This window comes from Paralichthys olivaceus, chromosome 7 (genome assembly GCF_024713975.1).
Source record: "Paralichthys olivaceus isolate ysfri-2021 chromosome 7, ASM2471397v2, whole genome shotgun sequence".
NCBI classification, from domain to species: Eukaryota; Metazoa; Chordata; class Actinopteri; order Pleuronectiformes; family Paralichthyidae; genus Paralichthys; species Paralichthys olivaceus.
Window position 1 is genome coordinate 19,857,132 of NC_091099.1, and position 24,329 is coordinate 19,881,460.

Here is a 24,329-nt window from a genome sequence, read left to right on the forward strand (position 1 = left end):
TCGACCGATTTAATTTTGTTTTCAATGACTTCTTTACATCTTACAGTAAAATTTGGTCTTTATTTCATGTAGCACTGTGCCTCCATCGTTTCTAGGTTAACTGCACCTTGGAATGGCTTCGATGCAGCATGGTTGAGTAGTTAGGCAGGTAAATAAACGATCATGTTTCAGTGCAGAGCTTCAAACTCAACATTTGTGTCTATCAATTCACGTTGTCTGCTGCAGAGTAACCGGTGGTTAATATGTAAACTGAGCAGCAGTGGGGATGAAGAAGCCCATAGGAACATTGGCCCCTGATAAGCAAGCTGGGCTGCTGCTGGTCACTGGACATTCAAGTGGACAATTTCAGTGACTTGCAGACACAACTGTTGGCACTTGAATAGTTGTGTTGAAGTAGATGTTAGCGCTCTATTGTATATTTTCACTGATGTTTGGCTGATGTTTTGAGGAACTGATTAGACTGGAAATAACTCAGCTGGACATAGAACAGAGAAGGACTTTGGTCTGAAACTCTGCACCTCAAAATGTCTTTTTTGAAAATGGATGCTGGTGCTGGGAAGAGGCTCCTCCATGTGGACATCCGTATTGATGAGCATGAACCTTGGAGAGGAATCCTGGAGCTTCTCAGCAGACTCCGTCCTCGTTGGAAGGCACAGGACATTCAGATGAAGGTAGGTGAATGTTTCTCCAGATGTATGTGTAACCTGGCATTCTTTGAGCCTGTCAACATCAAGTTTGTATGCTTCTGTTTGTAAAATCTTCTCCAGTTGGTAGTTCAATCGTGAAGAACAACAGAACTTTATTCCTTGTGAAATAGTGTTTTATAGTGTTTATGTGTTTTATATTTCGATTTACATTTGCCGTGGGCTGATCGACCTTCACAATCTTACTACAGATATTTGTGTCAGCTTTAAGGGATCAAGTTTTGGGTGTTTTGATCAGATATTGACTCCAAGAACAGGAATGTTAAGGCCTCACTGGTGCTTCTTTCACACAGTGTCGGCAAGACAACTTGGGAGTGTACATACATGATCCCAAATGAACCTAAATGAAGTATTATTTTTTTTACCTCGGCCAAGGATGTTATGTTTTCATTGACTTTTTTCTGTTTGTCTGTCTGTCTGACAGCAGAATTACTCAAAAACTACTCAACTAATATCCATGACATTCTGTGGAGGAGTATGACCCAATAAGAGCCTATAAATGTGTTTTGGGTAAGGCTCTGTTTTTTTTTTTGATGGTTCTGGATAAACAGACGGGTCCTGGAATATTCTGTCATTTTCTATAATTTTCTATAATATAGCTAGATAGAACGTTAGCCTCAGCAGAGGTATGGGTTACGTTGAAGGATTAGTGGAATTGACTACTTTCATATTGATACTTTATCTAAGTGTGAAATAAACGTCAGCAGCCATTCTGCCTATAGTTTGTTGATGTGCATGCTGTTGTTGAGTCAGTCTCAATCACGAAGACACTGAATTAAAATTACAAGTCAAAAAGTCAGAGGCTGATGTGTATGTGTTTTTCTGAATGGGCTACTTATAATTAAAGTTGAAGAAATATGAAACACACCCTAAAACCTCCTAAAAATATTGAGGAGTCCAAATGTTTTTCTGTTTACTTTGTTTTACCTGATATCATAATCAGTGTAAGAATGTCAACTAATAACTTAGCATTTAAAACAGCGGAACACATGACATGACATTCGTCAAATCAATTTGACTGAAAAGATTGTTAGCTTTTGACCGTCCAAATAAGTCTATCTATATTATCTATCTATCTAGATTCAAGATGTTTATTGTCATGTACACAGCAGATAAACACAGTTTAAAGCATGTAATGAAATTCTTACTCTGTTTTTCAATCTCCCGGGATACAGACATCTATCTATCTATCTATCTATCTATCTATCTATCTATCTATCTATCTATAGATCTATCTATCTATCTCGCTCTCCCACTCTCATCCATCTCAATAAGCCACACTGGGTAGAATCTTTGATTGCAGTAAGCATGAACACTGTTAGTTAGTGGCTCATCAGTAAATATAGAGAAATCACCAGCTTTATCATTTACAATTTCAAGCTTTGGCCTTAGACTACAGATTGCTGGAATTGTCTTTAGAAAAAAATAAATAAATTAAAACGAGATAATACTGTAGATTTCTGTGGTGAATACTCCTAACATCTGATGTTTTTTGTTTAAATAAAATAAAATGTATCATTTAGTTTTAGCAATGGAAAACCTCTCTAATGAAATCTAATGTCTCATATCTTGTACAAAGGTTGCACTTAATAAAAAAGAACCTTTGAACACTGTACAAAAGCAGAAAACCCAAGGTAAGTTCTTTTTTCTTTTTTTTTTAAACCCTGGAAACAGATGTGTAGATGTTGTCAGAGCATCTGTTCAGAACAGAATAATCCCATTCTGGTCCCATGTGCAAACACAAGGTCCAATCTTTCAGAGAAATTGGGTTTATGTTTGTTAGGTGACAGAACATTGGACGGATGACCTCTCAATCTACACCAGGTCCAGTAATGTACACAAAGGAGTAGATGTTTCCCTTCAGCCCTCATGTCGCAGCAGCCTCTTTAATGATGTATTGTGTTCATCTGATTGGAATATGCAGGGGGAGGACAGGTCCTCCTGCTGTGTCCATGCTTTTAAATCTTAGTTCTTTCTTTCACATTACACTCTGTAATGGCTTGTATTCATATTTCAGGATCAGAGTCAGAATCAAATCACTTTATTGATCCCCGGGGGGGACATTGTGTGATATTAAGCGATGTTTTTCATGTGTTGCCATAACACACAATATATCAAACTCTAGGCAATGTAACTTTATAAATTTGAGTGTTTCGTACACTTTATTTGGCGACCTATTTAATACGTTCAAACATTTTAGAGAGAGATTAAAATAATATGATTTAAATTTGTGTTTAATTATTTGTAAATGCTAATAAATACAGAAAAATGAAATTACTTTTCATATAAGTATATTCAATATGTATAAATATACAAATCAAAACAAGACAAAAATTATTTTAATAAAATTGTCAAAGCTGGTGGAAAGGATCAAAATTGCCCGGCCTGTTTGTTCACTTCCATCAAGATGAAAACCTTTTGTCTGCAGGTCCCATCTGAGGCTCAGAAAATGCCTCTGAGACTGTGGCAGAGAATGAGAGACTTTGAGAAACCACTGAAAGACAACAAATGTGTGACAAGGCTTCGGCAGGCAAACAGTGGTCAATGTGGGATTGTTGTGTACACACACAGAGCAGTGTGCTGGAAGTGTGATCTTTAAAGACAAAAAACAAGTGGAGGCAGCAGCTGTGTATACATGTGCATATGCTTCTGTTTTTATGTGCGTCAGTTTAATCTGAATTTTATATATAACTGGTTGTTTTTTGCTTCAGGTTGGAGTAGTAGATCCTTTTCAATAATATAGGAGATTTAAATGTGTTTTAACATCTGTGTTATTCTGTGTAATTAATGTTGTTTTGTTCTGAAATTTTATGTAACATCTTAACTGTTCCAAATGAATCTGGGGTTTGGTTGATTTACTTTCTTGTTAAAACCACCTATCACCAATTGTTGTGTTAGAATTTACAGGGCTTATGGGGTTTCAATGAGTAACTAACTTCCCATCAAATACAATGCAAACTGCACAATACAAGCAGCAGCTTTATCATATACCAGTCCAACAGGTATTCTTGTGCTTTATTACACGGTGCAAGTCTGATTTGATGATAATATAATAATACTACCTTAATATTTCTTACACAGCTGCTAATCCCTCCCTCTCTGGTGGACATTGCATGGCACCTTGGTAAAATAGTTTAGGTAATGAGCCATGACAGTGATAAATGAGTGGTCTGTTAAATTATACTGTACAACAAGTTTTTAAATCAGAGTCCTGAAACTAAACATATGCCATTTGTTCACTTATTCATTTAAGATTCCAAGATTGTCATAGATAAACAGTAACTCAAACTGTGTTTTCAGGAAAGTGACTCATTAAACATTACAAAGTAATTACATTAACTGCCTGTCATATAAACTCCTTATTTGAACAATGATAAGATTTTATTGGCCACATGACAGTAATAATGTCAACGCTATCATAGTAAAGATCTCCCCCTGTTTTACAAGAGGTTGTATTTTCACTAAATTGTCATTATCTGTGAAAAAAACACATAAACACTTTACAATGTTTTCAATAAATCTGCATTGTTTTCAGTGTTCTGAATGCTTTGTTACATTTACAGCTTGGTGAATTGATGCCATATTATGACACAAGTGATTTGTTTGTTTTGTTCCAAGATATAAGATTTTCTTTTGTATTCTCTTTGACTTCCTTTAATTCCAGACCTTCACAGGGGGCATCACCAACCAGCTGATCGGCTGCCATGTGGGCTCTCTTCAGGAGCCCGGGTGTGTTCTGGTAAGACTGTATGGCAGAATGACGGAGCTCTATGTGAACCGGGACAAGGAGGTGGAGATGTTTCAGGTCCTCCACTCCCATGGATGTGGTCCGCAGATCTACTGCAGCTTCCAGAACGGCATCTGCTACGAGTTTGTCAGAGGAACGGTCCTGGATGATGAGCTGCTCCGACAACCCTCCATTTACAGGTCTCTGCCAGAACACCCTCAACATTTTATTTTGTTTGCAAAGTTGATTTGGTAAGAAACAACATGCTGAGATTGTATGTGCTCTTACAGGGGAACAGTCCCGCAGCATGTTCATGCAGCAGTATGATGACCATTGTCCAGGTTGATATTGAAAGGGAAAAAAAGGGTGAAATAAAACACTGACATAGAATATATTATTTATCCAGAATTCATTGTTCTCAAAAAGAAATCATTCTTATATTTAAGATTAAAGGTACAGTGTGTAGAACTTAGTCATATCGATACCTTCCAAACATGAAAAAGTTGTTTAGTTTGTCCAGTCTGGACTAATGTAAAAAAACATGGCGGCCTCCATAGAGAGGACCCCCTCAAACAAAATATAAAGGATATAAAGGGCCTTTTCTGGGGTAAAGAAAATTATAATTCATACAATTAAGATGGAATGAACTAGTGAAAACATCATCAGCATTATTCTACATTAAATTTCTGCCAATAGTTCCCTTTCACCTAAATCTTACACACTGGACCTTTAAGGGGAGTGAAAAGAAATGAAAAAAATATTTATCATGACTTTGAGAACAGAAAAGCACTCACATACACTACTACTCAAACTAATTGAATGAAATATACCACTTAAGAGGTTAAGAGGTATATTGGGTAAATAAAATATTGTCATATATTCTAACTTTAGTAGAAGATTATATTGCATCTATTATGTTTGTTGTGACTGACCTTTAGCCAAAAGTACCTAGAAGGAATTGTTATTACACCATTACATGAAACAAATCACTCAGTTCACAATCGAAACAAAAATGTATTTATATATCTAAACAGAGATACTTATTTGATGTTTCAATTTAAATATAATATGGCAGTAAATCACTTTCTCTGCACATAATGCATGTTGCAAACGCTATTATTTTCAGTTCTATTCAGTGGTCAAAGTCTATAATTGGTTTATTGCGAATGATGTGAAACATTGAACATTTGTTTTGTAAGAAAACAGCGAGAGGTTATTGTTGGAGGTATTGTGTGTGTGTGTGTGTGTGTGTGTGTGTGTGTGTGTGTGTGTGTTAGGCATTTCAATTGTGCTGATGCAGGTGTTTGTCTTGACTTATGTTTCATGTTGAGCAATGCTGTTTACCCATGGCCCCTGTTTCATTCATCATTCTGATGATAACAGGCCAGCATCATTATTCTCACCACAGGCCAGTAGGACACAACACAGTCTACCATGGCTGAACAGCCAGGGCCATGACAGACATCAATCACTTTGCGTTGCCTGATACCCTCTGTGGGGAATACCCAGAAAACTTGATGTCACCACTAAGATGCCTAGAGAATGAGCACTCAAGTGGTCAAAAGGTCACAAATTCAGCAAAGCCCATTTTTTGGGGGAAAAGAAGAACAAGATAAGAGTGCTAAATGGAAAGGGAGTTGTGTGTCTACTCTGATAATGATTGTTTGTGCAATAACAGCATCAGCCAGGCTCATCTGAGAAAATGTTTTCTCTCTGCAGATTGATAGCAGCGGAGATGGGGAGAATCCACTCTATCCGGCCAAAATGTGGTGTGTCTGTTGAACCTCTGCTCTGGACAAAAATGTCCCACTTTCTCACACTGGTGCAGAGCAGTATCAACAGCAGCCCAGCAGAGCAGTGCTGCACAAAAAGGTACAGATCATCACAACATTATCTCAATATATTTTTATTTTATAAATATACATTTAAGTCTGGATAATTGATTAGTTGTTAGTGATTTTGTTGGATTATATCAGCAATCTGTTATGATTTAATTGATATAAAATTGAAAATGACTCTGGAATGAACTAGTTTATTTTATCAGAAAGTGTTTATGATTAGCAGTGATGAAGCAAAAACCAAGAAGAGCACAGGCAACTGACCGTTTGCCAAACCTATTGAATGGCTATCACCCGATCTCGCCGTGGCAGCTAGAACCAAGCATGGCAGCTCTATCGGTCTGTCTCAAAACCGATGAATGTACAGAATTAGGCGACACATCTGGTCTCCAATCAGCCTAAGCGATCACATGTTGCTCCTGTAGTCATGAACCTCCACTGGCCCAAATCAAATGTTGCCCAATGAGTTAGCAAATGCTATTGAACAGTGGCGCCCCTCTCTTGAAAACTTTCTAAACACTTCTAATACCCTACCTTACCAAACTAGCACTTCTTAGCCTGGTCTTACACACTTTGTCATATTTAACATATTACGCATTCTGTGTTTGCCTCAAGTTATTTCTACTCTTTTTTGAAACATTCTTTTCTTCCACTTTGAAATGTCTCACTCTCCTCAAATATTAGCTCCAAGGACCACCGAGAAGAGAATCCTTTGCTCATATTGCTGGTGGAGGATTGTAGCTCAAATGACCTACGCACCTGTGCTGAGTTATTCATCTTTTGTCCCCTTCTGAAGAACACGTGTGAGGGGAGCTGTGCAGTAGAATGTTTAAATTCGAAAGCGTTTTTTGAAACAACTGTGTAAAGGTTACCACAGATGGGAAAAGAAAGAGGAAGGGAGGGGAAAGTAGGAGCAGTTGACTCACTTTCAACGGTTTGAGGGTTAAATCTTTCTTTAAAGGTTACAATACGGTTGAGGTCAGGGTTAGGCATTTAGTTGACATGGGTAAGTTTAGGGTAAGGGGCTAGGGAATGCACTTTGCCAGTATGTCTATGCCAGTGTGTGTGATTCTGTGTCCTTGACCTCCACATTGTATTAGGAGTATAAATATGTGAGGAAATTGTCACAAGCTTTTCACATTCTTCAAAGAAATTAAGCCAAGGCAATGAAGTTTCAGGTTGAAAAAGGTATCCTTGTAAAACTGGTTGTATTATTTATTATTTTAGTGCTAAGATACAGGTGAGTTTGGCCTGAGTAGCCTTAGGGTTGAACAAATACCTATTCAGGTAGTGTTGCAAGGCAACCTCAGTGGTATTTTTTAAATCATCACAATGATAGAAACCAGCCACATTTTCCACATTTTTATCTTTTAGGCGGCAGCACTTCTACTGATGAGTTATCATTTTCTCACAGGCTAAAGACACATTTCTCAAACTGGCCGACAGTGCTCCTCTCCACCCATTTATTGTCTTACAAGTAACTGGACAGTCTGTGCTCAAGTTGTTGTGTTGGCACATTCACCTCTCTCCCCATGTGGATGGAGGCTGTCTGCGAGCTGTCATTGGTCAGAGGGACGAGGCGGGGGAGTGGCCTTTGTGGCAATGACATTGCATTATCTCTGACAGGGGTCACGGGGTGAGAGGTGAGAGGGCCCTCCAGACACTACAAAGAAACAGACGCTGGGCCACAAGCTTCCTGCAGAGCTCTGCCTTATCGGTCAAACGTTCAACCTTGTTTATGTTTGCAGAGAAGAGGTCGGAAGTCGACCCAAACTGAAGCAGGAGTATCCGAGTTGCTCTTTTAAAGAACTGGTGTTTCTTCTTTGAATTTTAGCAAGTGGGTAAAGAAATTTGCTTCAGATTGAGTCATTCCTAAAGAGAGCCAATGTGGAGGAAATGACATGTTATGATAAGAAGTTGTTTTAGTTTCCTGGATTCAGAAAGACAAAAGCCCCACAAACATCTAAGAGAACACGAGACAAGAAACAGATATGTTAGCTCCGGCAATAAATTCTGCTGCATCTGCTTTTTCATCTGCCTCATTTTTCAGCACATGTATTTTTTACAAAAAAGCCTACTAAATGAAGAAACAGGAAATTCATTTGATTTACCATGTTTCTAATGTAAGTGCTCCTCAATATTTGTTGCTTATCGCATAGCAAAGGCAACAAGTGTGTTTATTATTCAGAGAAGTAGCGCAGGATAAATACTAAAATATTCATCTCCTGGAGCAAACTGCACCAGATTCATAGGCCCAATAGATGGTGCTATTCTGTGAGACATTTGTGTGACTCAGTGGGTTGACAGAGTCCGCTGCGGCTCAAACAGACGAGCAGAATAACTCAAACGATCTGGAAAATATTATCTATTCGGGTATGAATGATAGTAAAGAGCATTAGACAAGTATGATAAAGAGACGGAGGAATGCTACAGCAAGAGTTCTTTAGATTTTAGATGTCTGTTTATGGTTACAGTTTATATTGTATGTCTAAGATCTGTATATTTGCTTGCATATTTACTGGCCTCTTGAGTCTGCATTTTTTGTTACATGACCACACACACACTGAGGCACATTATAGAGGACATTACAGGAGTCCCTATGCTAACTTTAAGCGTAACTAATTAAACCTAACCCCTACCCCAAGTTACAGAGAGAGAGAGGGGGGGGGGAAAGAAGTACGGACAGAAAAGACCAAGAATGGGGGAAAACAAGCAAAAGGCTTTTTTAAACAGGCATCAGAGAAACTTTTGTACTCGAGCATGTGTGAGTGCTGCTATGAATGTGATCTTCAGAGGAAATGGTAAAAGAAAGGCTGAGAGAGAGCAGGAAGAGGCTGCACCTGCAGAGGAGGTCTTCAGCTCTTAAGCCACCCGCTGTGCTAAAAGAGAGAGACAGATAGAGAGAGGAAGAGAGAGACAGGGGAAAGATGGAACGAAAGAGGCTACAGCAGCTGCGAGGTTCGAAGGGAGAGAGAGAGAGCACAGTAGAAGTCAGAGATGGGAGAGAAAAGAAAGAAAAGCAATGGAAAGCAAGAGTGTAACCTCTTCTTCTTCTTCCAAAGGCCCCCTGCCATGTCTCCCGTTTACACTGCCATGAATCGTGTAAAACCACAAAAAGGAAAGAAAAATCAGCAGAGCTCGGCTGGTGTTTGAAATCATATGTAAATAAGGCACATTGATAATGAAGCGCCAGAGGAGGATATTCCACTAATTACCGTACAGAGACTTGACAGGGAGCAGGAGGCGAATGTACTTGATGCAGTATGCTCCATGAAAAGGACAGAAAAAGAGAGAGGAAAAGATCTGATGGCAAGACGACAGGTTTCCATTTAAAGTCAATGGAAGTCTTTCATTTAGCTTTCGTGGGCTTTTATGATAAAGTCAGATTTTTAAGTTAAAAAAACTGAATGGGTTGAAAAGGAATCAGAGTTATTCACCGTTTGACTGAGTGTTTTAATTCATATCAGAGAGGAGCCTGGTAAATTATGCATGACAGAGCGGGTCGCTTTCAGAATTTCATAGGTGAGTGGGTTTGAGGAAAAAAAAATCTGAAATTTGAAATGAAATCGTGTTATAATCATTCATTGGCTAATAGAGTAAAATAACAGTTACAGTAAATGTAACACAATCATTAAAAAGTGAGCAGGAACCATGATATGCTCGAGGAATATTTTTTAAATATATAAAAATTTACTTCAGTCAAATTTAGATCTCATTGTCTGGATCCCAACCTGATTTCATTTAATTAGTCTCCCCTCAATCTGTCTACCCACAGCAGGAAGAAAGGATGAAGAGGAGGAAGATGATATACATAAATGACTTGTTGCAGTTGTGTAGGAGGAGGAGGCTGCGTAGCCTCGGTGGCACGACTATAAACAAGACTCAGCTCCTCTGCTTTTATTGTGCATTCCTAACAGGCCTCACTAAATTACGTCTGCTAGTGTGTATAATACAGGACTGTCTCTTTGTTCCCATGTGAATAAATAGGTAGTGTTTAAATTACTCTACCCTCTTGTCGTGGCCTGATGACTGGAAAGAAAAACACGAAAATTAATTAGGAGTGGGATGCTTATGCAGTGTTTCTTCCGCATGCATTTTGAACTGACGTCCAAGGACATTAGTGCCTTCTTTGATACATCAAGTAATCAACAGAGTGAAAACAAGGCATAACCTCACAAGGCTCCTTGAACCGCTTCAGTTTACAAATATCTTCTTAGAAGATGCAAACTTACTCGCTCCCTCCACCAACTGTGCCATATGATTTACTTTCATTATACAGGTTATACAAATTTGGCATTTTGTCTGTTAGCCACTGTACTTACACACTTTCCTTGTGAAAAGATTAAATCCTTAACCCAATTTTTTTCCATTTTAAGTCTTTTCCCTCAAATAGATTTATTTTTAGGTTGGAACAGTTCCTACATATGATGAGTATTAGGGCCACTTAAAGGGTAAAAATATCAGAGATTTGGAGAATGAAGACATAATAATATGAGAATTAACGGTATGATAGTATGATAGCCTCACAGTCGACCGCTGCCAAACATTTTCTTCTCCACAAAAGCTGTAATTTCCTCCAGCTCTGTGTGGTTCTATCTTCAGAACAGGCTTAGTGTCTTACACAATCTTTTCATGTTATGATGATATAATATCATGGCTTTATGACATACATTTACATCTTCTTTTCTTGTAAATTTATGATTTTATTCTCAAAATCTCAGATATTGTTTTTCCCTTTTTGTGGCCTTAATGCTCACTTGTACCTAAATACAAGTGAGACACAGCATTTAAGTGGAAATTCTCACTTAGGGGGGAACTTTAAAGTGAAAACATAATAGCAGTAGTTCACAATGAGGCAGATAATTTTCAAAATGTTTTTCTAGTGATTTTTCTCTTTCAACAATTAATTTTTGTTTTGTTCTGTCTTTAGCTTACCTGACAATAAGATTGATAGAGAAGAAAACTATCTATGCCAATACAGAACTGTTTCTGTAAAACATGTAGGAACATGTATATTACTTCAGAGTTTCCATTCCGAGATAATATGTACTTCAGAAAATGTTGCACTTTTATTCAGAAGTATCTGTCAACCACACTTGATTAGTTTACTGATTACACTTTACTTATACCAATCAGCTCATGAAATAGGAAATTGTTACAGGTTAAATGATCCAACAGTACACAGTATAATGTTGACAAAATTAAAACAACACTGTAACACTGTAATATTCCTACTTAATATTACATTTTGATACTTACAATCGCCTACATTCCATTGGTAACACAATTTTGTAGTTTTACTTAATTTAACAATTTGGATCCAGGATTCTTACATGTTAAATTCTTTATTTGAAAGGGGACAGTGTGCATCAATCAAAATTCATACAAATGTGAATGTGAGTTAGCAAAAGGCTCTTTTTCATAAAATGTTGGGAGGCATCCCGATGTTCAGTAAAATATTTTCTTTTACCGCTATCCACAGTAAAATAAAGCACCAGAGTTGCAGAGACAAAAAGCTAGATACATAATTATGCAGGGATACATTTTTAGTTGTATATTTTTTTGCTTTATTTTTTTTTCCTTTATTGTAATGTTTCAAGAAAATCTAACAATACAGCTGCGTTTTGTTTTAGAAGTGAAGAATACTGACTGATTGTATTGGATACACTGTCTCAAATATGATATGAGATGAATAATATGGACAGATATTCCACTTAAACTACCTCTTTATTTAGTATCTGGTAATCATGAATGTGCTGTGTTCACTTCAGTGACTTTCAGGTGTTGAACCTGGGTGGCCAATCTTGCCCACTGCCTTTTACAGCTATGAATCAAAGACTCTCCTCTTTCATGAAACATTCTTCCACATGTTGTGGTGACAATCTTGTCTTCTCCATCATGCAAAAAAAAGAATTTCAGTGGTTTGACCTCTTACAGTTCTTTGGCTCCAGGAGAGATGCCCAGCTTTGAGACATTGTCAGCGGAGATGGAGTCATTGAAGAGACATCTCTTGCAGATCGACTCGCCAACTGTCCTCTGCCACAACGACCTTCTGACAAAAAACATAATATACAACAACAAAGAGGGTGAGGAACAGCTCCGCACATCAGCGACCGCGGAGAGGGTGGTGGATAGAATCCTGAAATGAAGTGCTTTGTGATGATATTTTGTGGACATGCAGCAGATATTCATCAATCAGAATCAAATTAGGTGAATACAGTCAAGAGTAAAAGACAGATATTAAAGTAAGTGAATGTATCTCTTTTCATTCCCTTTATTTTACACACAGAAGAAAAACCTTTGCACCACTGAAAATGTGCTCCCACTTTATCACCTCCCCCCATTTGTAGTTCCTATTTATTATGTTTTTATTTTCCTCTTTCATTTTCTCAAGAATGTCCATGGTGACTCCTTATTCCTTTGACTCCTGTACTTCCAATAAAAGGAGTCAGCTCTCTTGAGATGTGTTTGTCATGATGTCGTGGTAACAGCTGCTGATTTCCCTCTCCTCCTCCATCAGGAATGGTGAAATTCATCGACTACGAGTACGCAGATTACAACTACCAGGCCTTCGATATTGGCAATCACTTCAACGAATTTGCCGGTAGGTGTGTGTTGTGGTCGAGCAGTTCAATTTGCCTGGAATCATTTATCAGGGAACAGAACTTATAAGATTGGCTGATGTCCTGGATGCTGTGTATTCTGTATGATAATCATCGGTTAAACCATTATATCATTTTATCTTTATTTGTAGCATGAATCCTGTGCTACAAATATTCTTTTATTCTGTATGTATACCTGGTGATAATAAGGACTGAGACTGGTGTATAATGAAATTTTAGTTTTCATGCCAACGCTTGCCATCTTCAAACGATTGAATCTGAAGTCATATCTGAAAATAAGCCGTGCAGTAGGAACTTGGTGCAGCCTCTGAGAATGATGCATGATACTGACTGAGTTAACCCTCGTGTAAAAACATCTGTGGGTTTCGATAACTCCTGTGTCACAGTGAAGGAGAGTGTGCCTTGTAATTGAGAAAATATTATGAAACTGAACAGAAACATTTCTTTTGTTCAGGAACCGATATATAAACACATATTGTGAATGAATGTTGTTTGATTTTCAGCATATTTTAATCGTTATCCTTTGTCACATGCATTAGAAAATGATCGACATATTATCTCTGGAATATGAGTAATGTCATGAACACAAATATTCATAAGAGAAGACAAATATCTATTTTTAATTTCACTTTTTCCTAACGAAGGGAAAAAGCAGCTATAATTGTTTTACTACTAACGATTTCTTAAAATCTTATTGGTCTCACTAAGATTTCAACTGAAAGTGCACATGAGTCTTTATTCAAGGTAAAGTAGCAATAACAAATTGCAAAATTACTTTGTCCTGCATCATAACACTTTACAAAGTATTTATATTCAGTGCATGAACATTGTGTGAGTGTAATACATGATCAGTGTAATTGCTGTTGCAGTTGGTCAATGTTGAACTAATGTTGAACTAATTCAACCATAACACATACTGTTGAGTAGTTCTATCACAATGCATATTATATAAGCCTCATGTAAACTCTTAATTTTAAAGTAAATTGTTACTGTAGGAGAATAAAAAAAAAACTTACTGTAATAACAACACTAAATTACATTCAGCTTATTTTTCTAACATCAAAATTGGGAAAGTAATTTTTTACTATGTTCTAATATTTTCTTATAGAAGTCACTCATATGACAAAAGTATTGTGAAGGTATGATCAATAACTGTTAGTTCTTTGTACCAGAATGCACTGCGTCAATCTCTAGATTTACACTGTGTTATATAAATATTATAATGTAATATATTATATAAATCTATATTAACATAGACCATTTACCATGTGTTAGATATGCTCAGTTGATTTTTTTGTGTTTAGCAATGTGTGTGTTTAAAATAAAAGAATTGTTCTCTGAAAAGAGCACTTTTTCTGTTTTGTGTTGTTATTTTTTTTTTTTACATTGGCAAAAGTTATTTTATAATGTGCATGTGTGTTTGTTGAAGGTGTGAATGACGTTAACTACAGCCTGTACCCGAGATGGGAGCTGCAGAGGGACTGGCTGATGACCTATCTGGAGAGTTACAAGCACAGCACAGGGTGTGAGGTCACTGTTACCAAGGCAGAAGTCACAAAGCTTTACATTCATGTCTGCAAATTCTCATTGGTAAGTGTCTGCTCCCTCCGACTTTGTAGAAATGCTAATATGTGTCATCATGCAGCACCTCGGCAGTTTGTAAAAGACTTTGAATAATGACAAATCTCTAAACAGTTATTTCCTTTTTTTAAATTAATCTCTCGGAGGGCCTCAAATATCTCTGTATTATGAGATTGGAGTGCACATTTCAAAGATATCCATATGTGTGCAGACCTCTGTAATGGCCGAGCGGCAACATCTCGCCATCACATTTCAACAATTTACTTTTCCAGCAAAAAAAAGAAGGTTCCTCAAAGAAACCGATCCACAGCTGACACACCACTGCTCAAAGTCTGATGGGCTCCATCTGACGTGATTAGAAACTGCCGAAGGGAAAAGTGAAAGACAGCAGCCAAAACAATTTTTTCTCATTACCACAATTTTCATTCTTTGGTGGCTCAAGTGGTGCCAGGCTATCCGTCTAAAACGTGCTTCCATAACTCAACACAATATGTAGAATTGTCCGATCAATTTGGGGCTGGTGTGAATGTCTCTTGAAATAGCCCAGAAATGATGAGGAAGCATTTTACTTTTTAAAATAACTCGTGCCTCAGTCAAACAGAGAGGGAGAAGTGAGCGACGGAGGGGAAAGAAATATGGCCTGGAATGAAGTGAGAGAAGCGATAACATCACGCTGATTGAAGTCAGATTTTCTATGACAAACCGAGGAAGACCCAAGGGATGTTGGAGAAATTGATCACTGACGCTTTACAAGCCAAGTTTCCAGCTCCACTCGTTTTGAAGGGCCGTGTGTCAAAATGAGGGAAACTGAGCCTGTTAATTGAGAAAATCACAGGGTGTATTTTTTATGGTTTCAATGTGGAAATTTTCGGTTTAAAAAAAAATCATGTATAACTTCATTTTGCCCAATAAATTTGGTTTCTGTAAAATTGTATGTCCAGAGACAAAAGAAACAAAATATCCAAGGTCCCTTTTATTATTTCTCTTCTCATCTTAGGATAATGTGAAACATTATAATGACTTGAAAACAGTTTTTATAATCAATTAAATGTTTCTCTTTTTTAGATAAAATGCCAAAAATTCACTGGCTCCAGCCTCTCAAACTAAATATTTGGTTTTCTATGACGGTTAATTAAATGCCTGTAGGTTTTCAACAGTTTTCCCTATAAAAATAAAGCAATGTGAAGACGGCTCTTGGGAACTGATGAACATTTTTCACTCTTTTCTGACATTGACAAAGATCAAACAATGAATCAAGAGGATTTTCTGATTAATTTATTCTGAAAATAATTGTTATTGCAGCCCATATTCATTTTACACAGTGAAAGACATGTCCATGCAGTAATTGACAGTTAATTTTCTCCACATACAGATCTCACTAGATTTTTACATTTTTCTCATCACATTTTCTAAGAGCAGATTTAGTTCATTATGTTTATCCAGCTTTGATCATTTTTAAAACAGCCGTAATTATTAATTTCATCTGTTTCTTTTTTATGTTTTTATGTGTTTTTTCTGATCATTCTTTTAAGAATTTGATTAAATGTAATTTTATCCTTTTATATCACTTTGGTGTCACTTTGTAATTGCTCATAATAATCAAACTACATTGAATTCACGCGATAGTTGAGTCTCGGTAGATGATAACACACATGAATAGTAAAAACTGAGGAGCCATGAAACCAGTGAGCTCTGAGGGAAGCTGTGTGGCTCCGCTGTGCAGCATTGACAAAGCCTGGCCAGATGCCAAAACCTAAATCCTGGGCAAACTGTGCCAAGACACCGAGGGGTCTTTACCACTCATCCTGTCTTCCGCAGGGATCCCCTGTGATGTGGAAGCTATGGCCTAGGGCTCTGTGATGTCACACTCCCCACATGTCTCTCTTTCTCATTTTTCTCAATGGCTCCCTGTCACTGATGGCCTCTGCACAGTGTTAGACTAATGCTCTCTTAATGGAGAGCAGTTATTAATCATAATGGAAACAAGCTCAATCTCTCTCTCTAGCTAAAGACAGAGATTAGAGATGAAAATCTGCCAGGGAGGGGAAGAAAGCCAAGGGGAAACCACACATCGTTCTTCAAATATTTCATTCCACCCTTTATTTGATTATCAAATAAAAATGTGATTATATCACTGGGCCGCAGAACAGAGGCCTGTCTGGATCTTATTAGGACTTGCTATTAGTGGTCCTACCATGAAGATTTACAATAAGGGTGGAGAACAACAAAAATTTATGGAGGCATGGAAGTCCGCAAGCCTAAGTGAGCAAAGCCATTAAGGAGGGAACCATTCAATGCGGAGGTTTGTCATTCTGACGGAGAAGTACGCACTGAAGTGTAGCTTTACAGTTCTGGTCTACAGCACAGAGAAATGTACCAAAACATGACAGATATCAGTGAGCCCACACAGCACCTGTGATATTTACCCAAAAGAAAATGATGTACCACAAGCTTAATTTAAAAAAAGTGTGTGCCACAGCGTATACCACCAACGTAACCCAGATGTTACCACTTTAAACACATTCCAGTCCCATATTGCATGTACTTAATAATTCTGTCGTTTAATTAGATGGCTCCTGTTTAGTTTGTGTAAGCGAACACCTGCCCTGCTGAAGTGTTCTTGAGCAAGATGCAGACATGTGACCCTGCTGTGACCTCCCACAGGGGGTCAAGAAGAAGTGTGTTTTTTAAGCTTTTATCAGATGACAATTTCAACATCATTACGTTGTGAGGTTTTATGCAGTGGTGGGATGTTACAAAACGCAGTTCCTAAATCACTGTACTTTCCTCCATTTTCATCTGAACTAGTAGATTATTATTTTATTTTTTGATTTATTATATATATATATATATATATATATATATATCAGCAAATAGCTGTACATTCTACTCCACTACATTTTTACAATGCCATGTGTTACATGATTATATTGTTTTGTGACATTTTCAAAAGTAATTAATAACAAGCGGGAACCAGAGTGGGCAGGTAACATTAGACCTGCATGCTACAACAACTGCAATGTGTGCCTGCAGCAGCGGAGGCGACGGCACCAAGACTCAGCCATAATCATTGACATTGCATTAGGGAATACGATTCACTTCGAATACTATAAGTTAATTTAAATGCAACTACTTTATTACTTTTACTCTAGTCGAAAAGTTAATTTGGTACTTTCACTTTGAGTCAAGCAAAAACTGATAAAAACATAATAATCTTTTAATGGTGTGTAAATCAACACTATATTGCTAAATGCAACTTGTGTTAGGTAATGTGGCAGTTTCTGTAGTACTCTATGTAATTCTTTTCTTTCAAATCAAGTACCTTCATGTATTTTTCTGCAACTTTGACAGTGACAAAAGCAGACGAGAGGTTCGTCTGCTGCGGATTAAAGCAAGCACGTTTAGTTTATTCAAGAATTGTCTTTTTTATTGTCTAAGTGTTCGACACCAGCCACCTTGACAACATGCTGTCAGAGCCAGTCAGCAGTACTCATGTTTTCTATCTCCTCCTTCAGGCATCCAACTTCTTCTGGGGTCTCTGGGCCATCCTGCAGTCACACCACTCCTCTATTGACTTTGACTTCCAGAGGTTTGTACTCCTATCAACTGCTGGTCACAAACTGTCACTATACAAATCAAGATCCTCCGGACATGAAGCACCACCTTCACATGAACACCACCTCAACAACAGTTAAATGTAGGAACACATAAAACCACCATGAAAGTTAAAACCTCATAATCTCACTGGAAAAACTTATTGGAGAATACCTTTATCATACAGTACGTACTAACAAATAGAAATATGTGTGCTGCAGATGCTCTCAGGATTTGAATACAATGTTTAAGCAAACAGGAGCTTCTTTAGGATTGCCTGAAAAAGAATTTGTTGGCAGAGAAATTCCAATAACAGATTGAGAACTTGAGTCCAACTGAACTTAAGTGTGGATATATTTTTTTCCAGCCGTGTTTAAAGAATGTGTGTATCCAGAATTTGGCGTAAAACAGGCAGATTACACAGACGTCTTCTACACATCTTGTCACTACTACATGCAGACAAAATATTTACTCATGAAATTACCTCACTCTTAAACCACACATCATGGAAAGATTGAAGGCCAAGCTTTCACAAAAACTTTCAGAAAAAGGCAACTTCTTTTATTTCTAGTGTATCATGATGGTTATCTTTAAACAAGTCCAGGAGACATTCCTCACTACCAGCAACCAGACAATAAAGTTCAGGAGGGCAAAAAGTTTCCCCTCCACCCCTTCTTTTTCTCCCTTTCTCCCTTCTCTGTGCGCCCCACACCCGCCACAGTTGTGATGGTGATCATAATCACTATTGACATACGGCACCCTCCCCTCTGTGTGGCTTTCTCTGCCCACTTGTTAGATCAGCGACAGGGCCCCCGCCTCATTTCGATCTGGACCTCAGAGGAAATGTGATCCAGAGGGGTGCCGAGGCACAGAGGCACTATTGTTCCTGTGCCGCCGGTCCTCACTTACATATACGTCTCTCATCCCTGGCTGAGGCCACATTTGCTGCTAGACGTCTGCTCCCCTAAGCTGCTGGCTGAGGTTGTCCTAAAGTGCACGGTGAGGGTCAGGTTACGCTTCTTTAACTGGAGGGTTAAACTATGAAATGAGCTCTTAGAGCACCAGTACCGATGGGGAAACAGACCTAACTTTTGAAGGTAAAGCTAACCTTCCAACCTCCTTAATACAACACTCGTGCTTTGTGCCATTTAAACAACCCACCATCAAAGCAAAAAAAAACTGTTTCCATCTGCATCATTCTTTGCAGCATGTACGATCAGAAATCTGTTTCTTGATTGTTCACGTTGCAAATGATGACTTACCATAGCCGACAGATTCCAAAACATCTTGCTATTCTCGTTTAACTTCCTAAATGAAGAAATGTCTTTTGGTCAGCTGATTGTTGCTGGTGAGTTACTGAACATCGAATGCACAACTTTAAAGCCCCCTTACTGCCTGCTGCTGCTGCTGCGGCTGGAAATTACGTTGAGAGCATTAGGATTGAACTGTAAGACCAAAACAACAAGCTGAAGGTGGCTAAAAGGTTTGTGCAGAGTCAGGTAACAAGTATCTGTTGAAAGATCACTGCAGGAGGCCTCCTTCATTCATTTAATGTAATAAAAAAATAATGGCTTTCACCGCAGTTACTTGTGAGGACTACAAGCTCTAGCTGGGCTTATCCGTGTACTATTATTTCCCTTATCTGCTGGGGGGAAAAAAACACAACGCTGCTGCCTTATGCTTTTGTGATAAACAAGTTCTGTTGAGGAAAGAGATAAAAAGTTAGAGTCTGTTTGTGTGTGCATGTGTGTGTGTGTGTTTCTTCCCACTGTTATCCCCCTGAGCCAAATCTCCGCCGACTTCCCAACAAGTGACAGGCGTCGCCCAGACCTTGTGCTTTAACCAGGGCCAGATGTAGATGTGACAATAGGGAGCCACAAGGGGAATGCACAATCCGCCCTCCACCGTCTGTATTTACTTTCCTTGTATGATTTTATTCATGTGTTGAAAGTGTCTGCGAGTCAGCGGTTTAGATTTGTGGACGTGTTGGCAAGGCGAGCCGTTATTTGACAAAGACATTATTATGAGGAAATGAACGAGGAGGAGGCCCACTGTTTGGAATAGCCTGACTGCAAAATTGGGGGAAATCGTGCACAAAAGCACATTGTGAAACGGAGTACCTGTATCGGAGGGAGTTCATTTTCCCCTACTTCTGCTAAATAGAAAAACATCTCAGTTTCATCACTGATGATGATAAACGTTAAGCACGCCAGTTTTAGGTGTCGACCTCAATAAAAACACAGATGAATGGGATTGTATGTGAAGGCTGCTGTCCTTTTAAATGGGTATACTCAAGAATAGTTTCACTTAAGCAGGGTGTAGGTGTGACAGGTAATTAAATTAACAGAACAAAAGGCTATGACCAATGCGTTTTTACTTTTCTAGATAAGCTGACAACTCTTTTCACTTTACCCAAGTGAATGTCCATTTAATTTATTTTATATTTATCACGTGGCGTTTCATTGTTTTTCATCCTGCTAGTGTAAAAATGATTAGTCATTATGATTAATGTGAGAGAGGGCATGTGATTTTGTGTTTTGTTCAAAAGTAAAATATTTTTAACGCATTTCTTACAGAGGAGAGACAGAAACAGTTCATCACTTATTTTAAACATAAAAGCAAATTGTTAAGTTAAAGTGAATAGAATAATAGTGAATAGTGAATTTGTTTCACATCAGATTTCTCAATGAGACTCTGTATTTTGATGTCTCTCTGTAAACCAACATCTCAATAGAAAATAAATGTTCTGTCTGTTCTATATAGTATCTGCCACAAATCTAACACAGATTTTAATCCCATGTTTAAATCGGAAGAATTTACTGAGAAATCAAGTTTGAGAAAGTACAGAGATGAATTCCGGGACAAACCAGGCCATCTCTCAAAAATCCAAAACCTCAATGAGTGGTTTTGGCTCTTTTAACATTATGTTCATCCTAAATCTGATCCAATATTTATTTAAACGTTGATTCAATGTGTCTTGAACAATCAAATAAAAAAATGAACCCTACCAATTTGAAAAAAATCGTATCTATTCCCAAGTTTTTTTATCAAATTAGAGAATGCCCTGGTTTAAATTTTGATTGTGTTTAAATTATTAATAATGAATGAAAAAAGATATACTGGCCACTGGCTGAATATTTCGGAAACTGCTCTTTGATAATAAGAAAGAATTAGATACTGAGTCACTCACTGTTGTGATCAAATCATTTTCCACATTCACACACAAACTGCAGCAATCTGCTGTTGTAGAGGAGATCGCACTACAACAGCGGGAGGCTGATGTGGACCGAACACACACACACAGACAGGATCAGCATTTGATTGAGTTTATTTTAGTAGATACTGAGTCTTCCAGTCTTTTGACTAATATTCAAGAGACTGAAGATGGTCGTGGAGAAATGTGATGTTCTCAGCTGAACATCTGCCATGCACCCTCCTCAGCGACGGCCCAACAGGTGCTGCTTTTGTCCAGTCAGGACTCAGCTGTCAATCATCCACTGCTGCACAAGGTTTACTTAGAATCACGACTGTCCAGAGAAAACACGTATTTCAGTTTGCCAAGCCACAATGAGCGAGGTGAAAATTGCGTGCTGGTTCTGCACGGCTACCACCAGGGATTTTTACCCCTCTAGAATTTTCTCAACATGTGTAACTGAATAAAAACAAACTATTTCTTTGGGACTGGTTTGAAGAGAGTCACATACTGTATAGCATATATCTATAAACACGCTCGTGTGTATTCTACAACTAAACATGACACCGCAAGTGAAGAAAAGAAAGTACAAGAAAGAAACGACTCCTCAGAGAAACTGCATACAGCAGATAAGAGAAGCCAGACTCTGACACAATAATTAGAGAGCAGTTTTACCCAGAGACACAGGTGAGGAACAGAGTGATGGAATACAAGTAACTAAATGGCATGTGTTTGAATTATATTTTTGTCTCACTGCGCAATAAGTGAGAGAAAATGGATTCTGCATTGAGGAGTTCAATGAAAGCAATGATTAAAGGACAAACTCCTCTCTGTACCTCCATTTTCTGTGCTTTTGAAACTTCACTTAATTTCAAAGGGTAGAGTATAATAGCCAAGGGCAACAGCATCCTCAGACATCAGATTTATTGAAGCATTAATAATATGGTTAGGAAAAAAAATACAAAATCACTTTTTTTGCATTTAAGCTCTGAAATGCGCTTTGGCAGAGCTGTCAGACACACGCGTTTTATTTAAGAGGGAGTTGGTGCTGTTTTTTTTCAGGTTTTTGCAAACAACAAATACACTGGCACCTTGTGATGCATTTAATTCAATTCTTGAATGTTATTGCAATATTGTGTGGATTGCGTTTGATAATGGGCATTATTTTATATTCTGTATAAAATGTAACATAAAGGAATGTTTCTTGATACACATAATTCATACTTGCCATTTGGTACTCATATTTTGTTGTATAAAGTACAAGCTAGAAATTACTATAAGAGTGTAAAGTATATTAAATAATACACAAAATGGTGCCTTCTTTAAGATCAATTACTTCTGTGGATGTCACAATATTTACAAAGTGCAAATGTAGAGTATCATCATGTTCTCTCATCATGTTCTTCTGTCCTCTGCTGTCCTGCCAGATATGCCACGGCACGACTCAACTTCTACTTTGAGAAGAAAGAGGAATATTTTGGACTGACAACGAGCTAGGAACAGAAACCAGAGGCACCAGCATATATCAGCATTACCTTTTCTGTTAGTCCAAGAGGAGATTTCATTGATGCGAACCATGTCAATCTTTGATTCATTGTACAACCTCCAGTGCACAATGAAAGGCCCAGACTGAGTTTATAAAAGTGCTTCCCATTGTTTGTTGTTTCAGGCTGCAGCGTGACTTAATATGTTTTGCTATCATTGTGATTTTTAAAATATTTGTTTTACCACAGTCGGTATACCAATAAGGCTATTTGGCAAATTGAGATGAAGCTCACGCCAGAAACACATTAATTGTTCCCACATTTAGTTGGGTCGCACAAAGCCACACATACTGAGCCTGATCATAAAACCAGTGACAGGGATATTTCCTGCCTTGTTTCGTGCCTATAACAGTTCTGATAGAAAGCATGTTTCTATTGAATTAAATTTCTATTTTAGGTCCTTCTTTGTCCTAACAAATTGTTATGAAGCTGCTTTGTTGGTACCTCATGAGATGTTCATCAAGCACACAATAAATTGTACATTTTAAAATCTTTTACAAAGGTATCGACCATTATTCAAAAGGGTGTTTAAAAACAGTATTGGAATAGTTTAAGCTGGTGTGTATATAAATCATCTTCGCAGAATGTTCTAAATTTAATAAGGTGACTGGAGGCAGCCTAGCATGTCGTGTTTGTTATCTGTGGACTGTTAGTGGCTCCAACAGCAGCAACAGCTGGAGACACTTTGAGCCAAACTAAAAACTAACTGTTAAAACAATACAACAGCAGCCAAATCTATCTTTAACGTTTCTGTCTGACTGAACAGTTATTGATTCACGTTAGCTTGAGTTTATTGAGCTGGTTTTTTCCAAGTTAAATTAATTTACTAACTTTGATAAGAATACCTTGAATTAATTATTTCAGTTGAGTTAATTGAGAAACCAGATATAGAGGATTTACAGCACAGGAAGCCTTTTATGTGACAAATATTTGGACTTGGGGTTAGTACAGGATAGTACAGGTATCTTTTATAACATTAGGGATGGCAACATTTAGGTTAATTGAGGTTTTTTAAGAAGCAGCCATGTATACCTGGCCCCCAAACATCCAGCTCAGTGTTTAACTGAAAGGCATATACTAATAATTGAGTCATGTATATATAATGGCTGGAAAGGTTTAGCATGTTTAGATTCATGGCAGAGGAGGATCTCACATGTCAAAGCTCTGTTACACTCATTCATCTATTTACATTTCTCTTATCTGTGCAGTGTGCTAACATAGCATGAAAAATTAAAGAAAACGTCAGCTGCTCCAGGCAGTATATGGCTGACAGTAACTTCTGCGAAGTGAAAGCTGGAACAATATGTGTAGACTACACGAGACATCAACTCCATGTTACGACCTTAGACTTGAATACTGGTGGACTCAAATGCACGACTCAGAGCAAGTGATGAAATGAAACAAAAAGGTTTATTTCAGGACAAAAAAGTGTACAAACAAAAAGCGCTCTCGTGGAGGATCAAAAAAGTAACACAACAAAACACTGAGTCAAACAAAAGATCACAAACTTGAAAAGGCAAATAAA

At 37.8% G+C, this 24,329-nt stretch overlaps 1 protein-coding gene across 1 annotated transcript; it reads left to right on the forward strand.

Moving 5' to 3' along the window:
* The first annotated feature begins 192 nt into the window (after positions 1-192).
* On the forward strand, positions 193-23,298 carry LOC109624124 (ethanolamine kinase 1). Its single transcript, XM_069528851.1, has 8 exons — positions 193-671; positions 4,369-4,631; positions 6,151-6,303; positions 12,207-12,355; positions 12,790-12,873; positions 14,322-14,482; positions 17,989-18,062; positions 22,688-23,298. Exons 1-8 carry the CDS (start codon positions 525-527, stop codon positions 22,755-22,757), a joined length of 1,101 nt encoding a protein of 366 aa, XP_069384952.1. The 5' UTR covers positions 193-524; the 3' UTR covers positions 22,758-23,298.
* Positions 23,299-24,329: the final 1,031 nt, after the last annotated feature.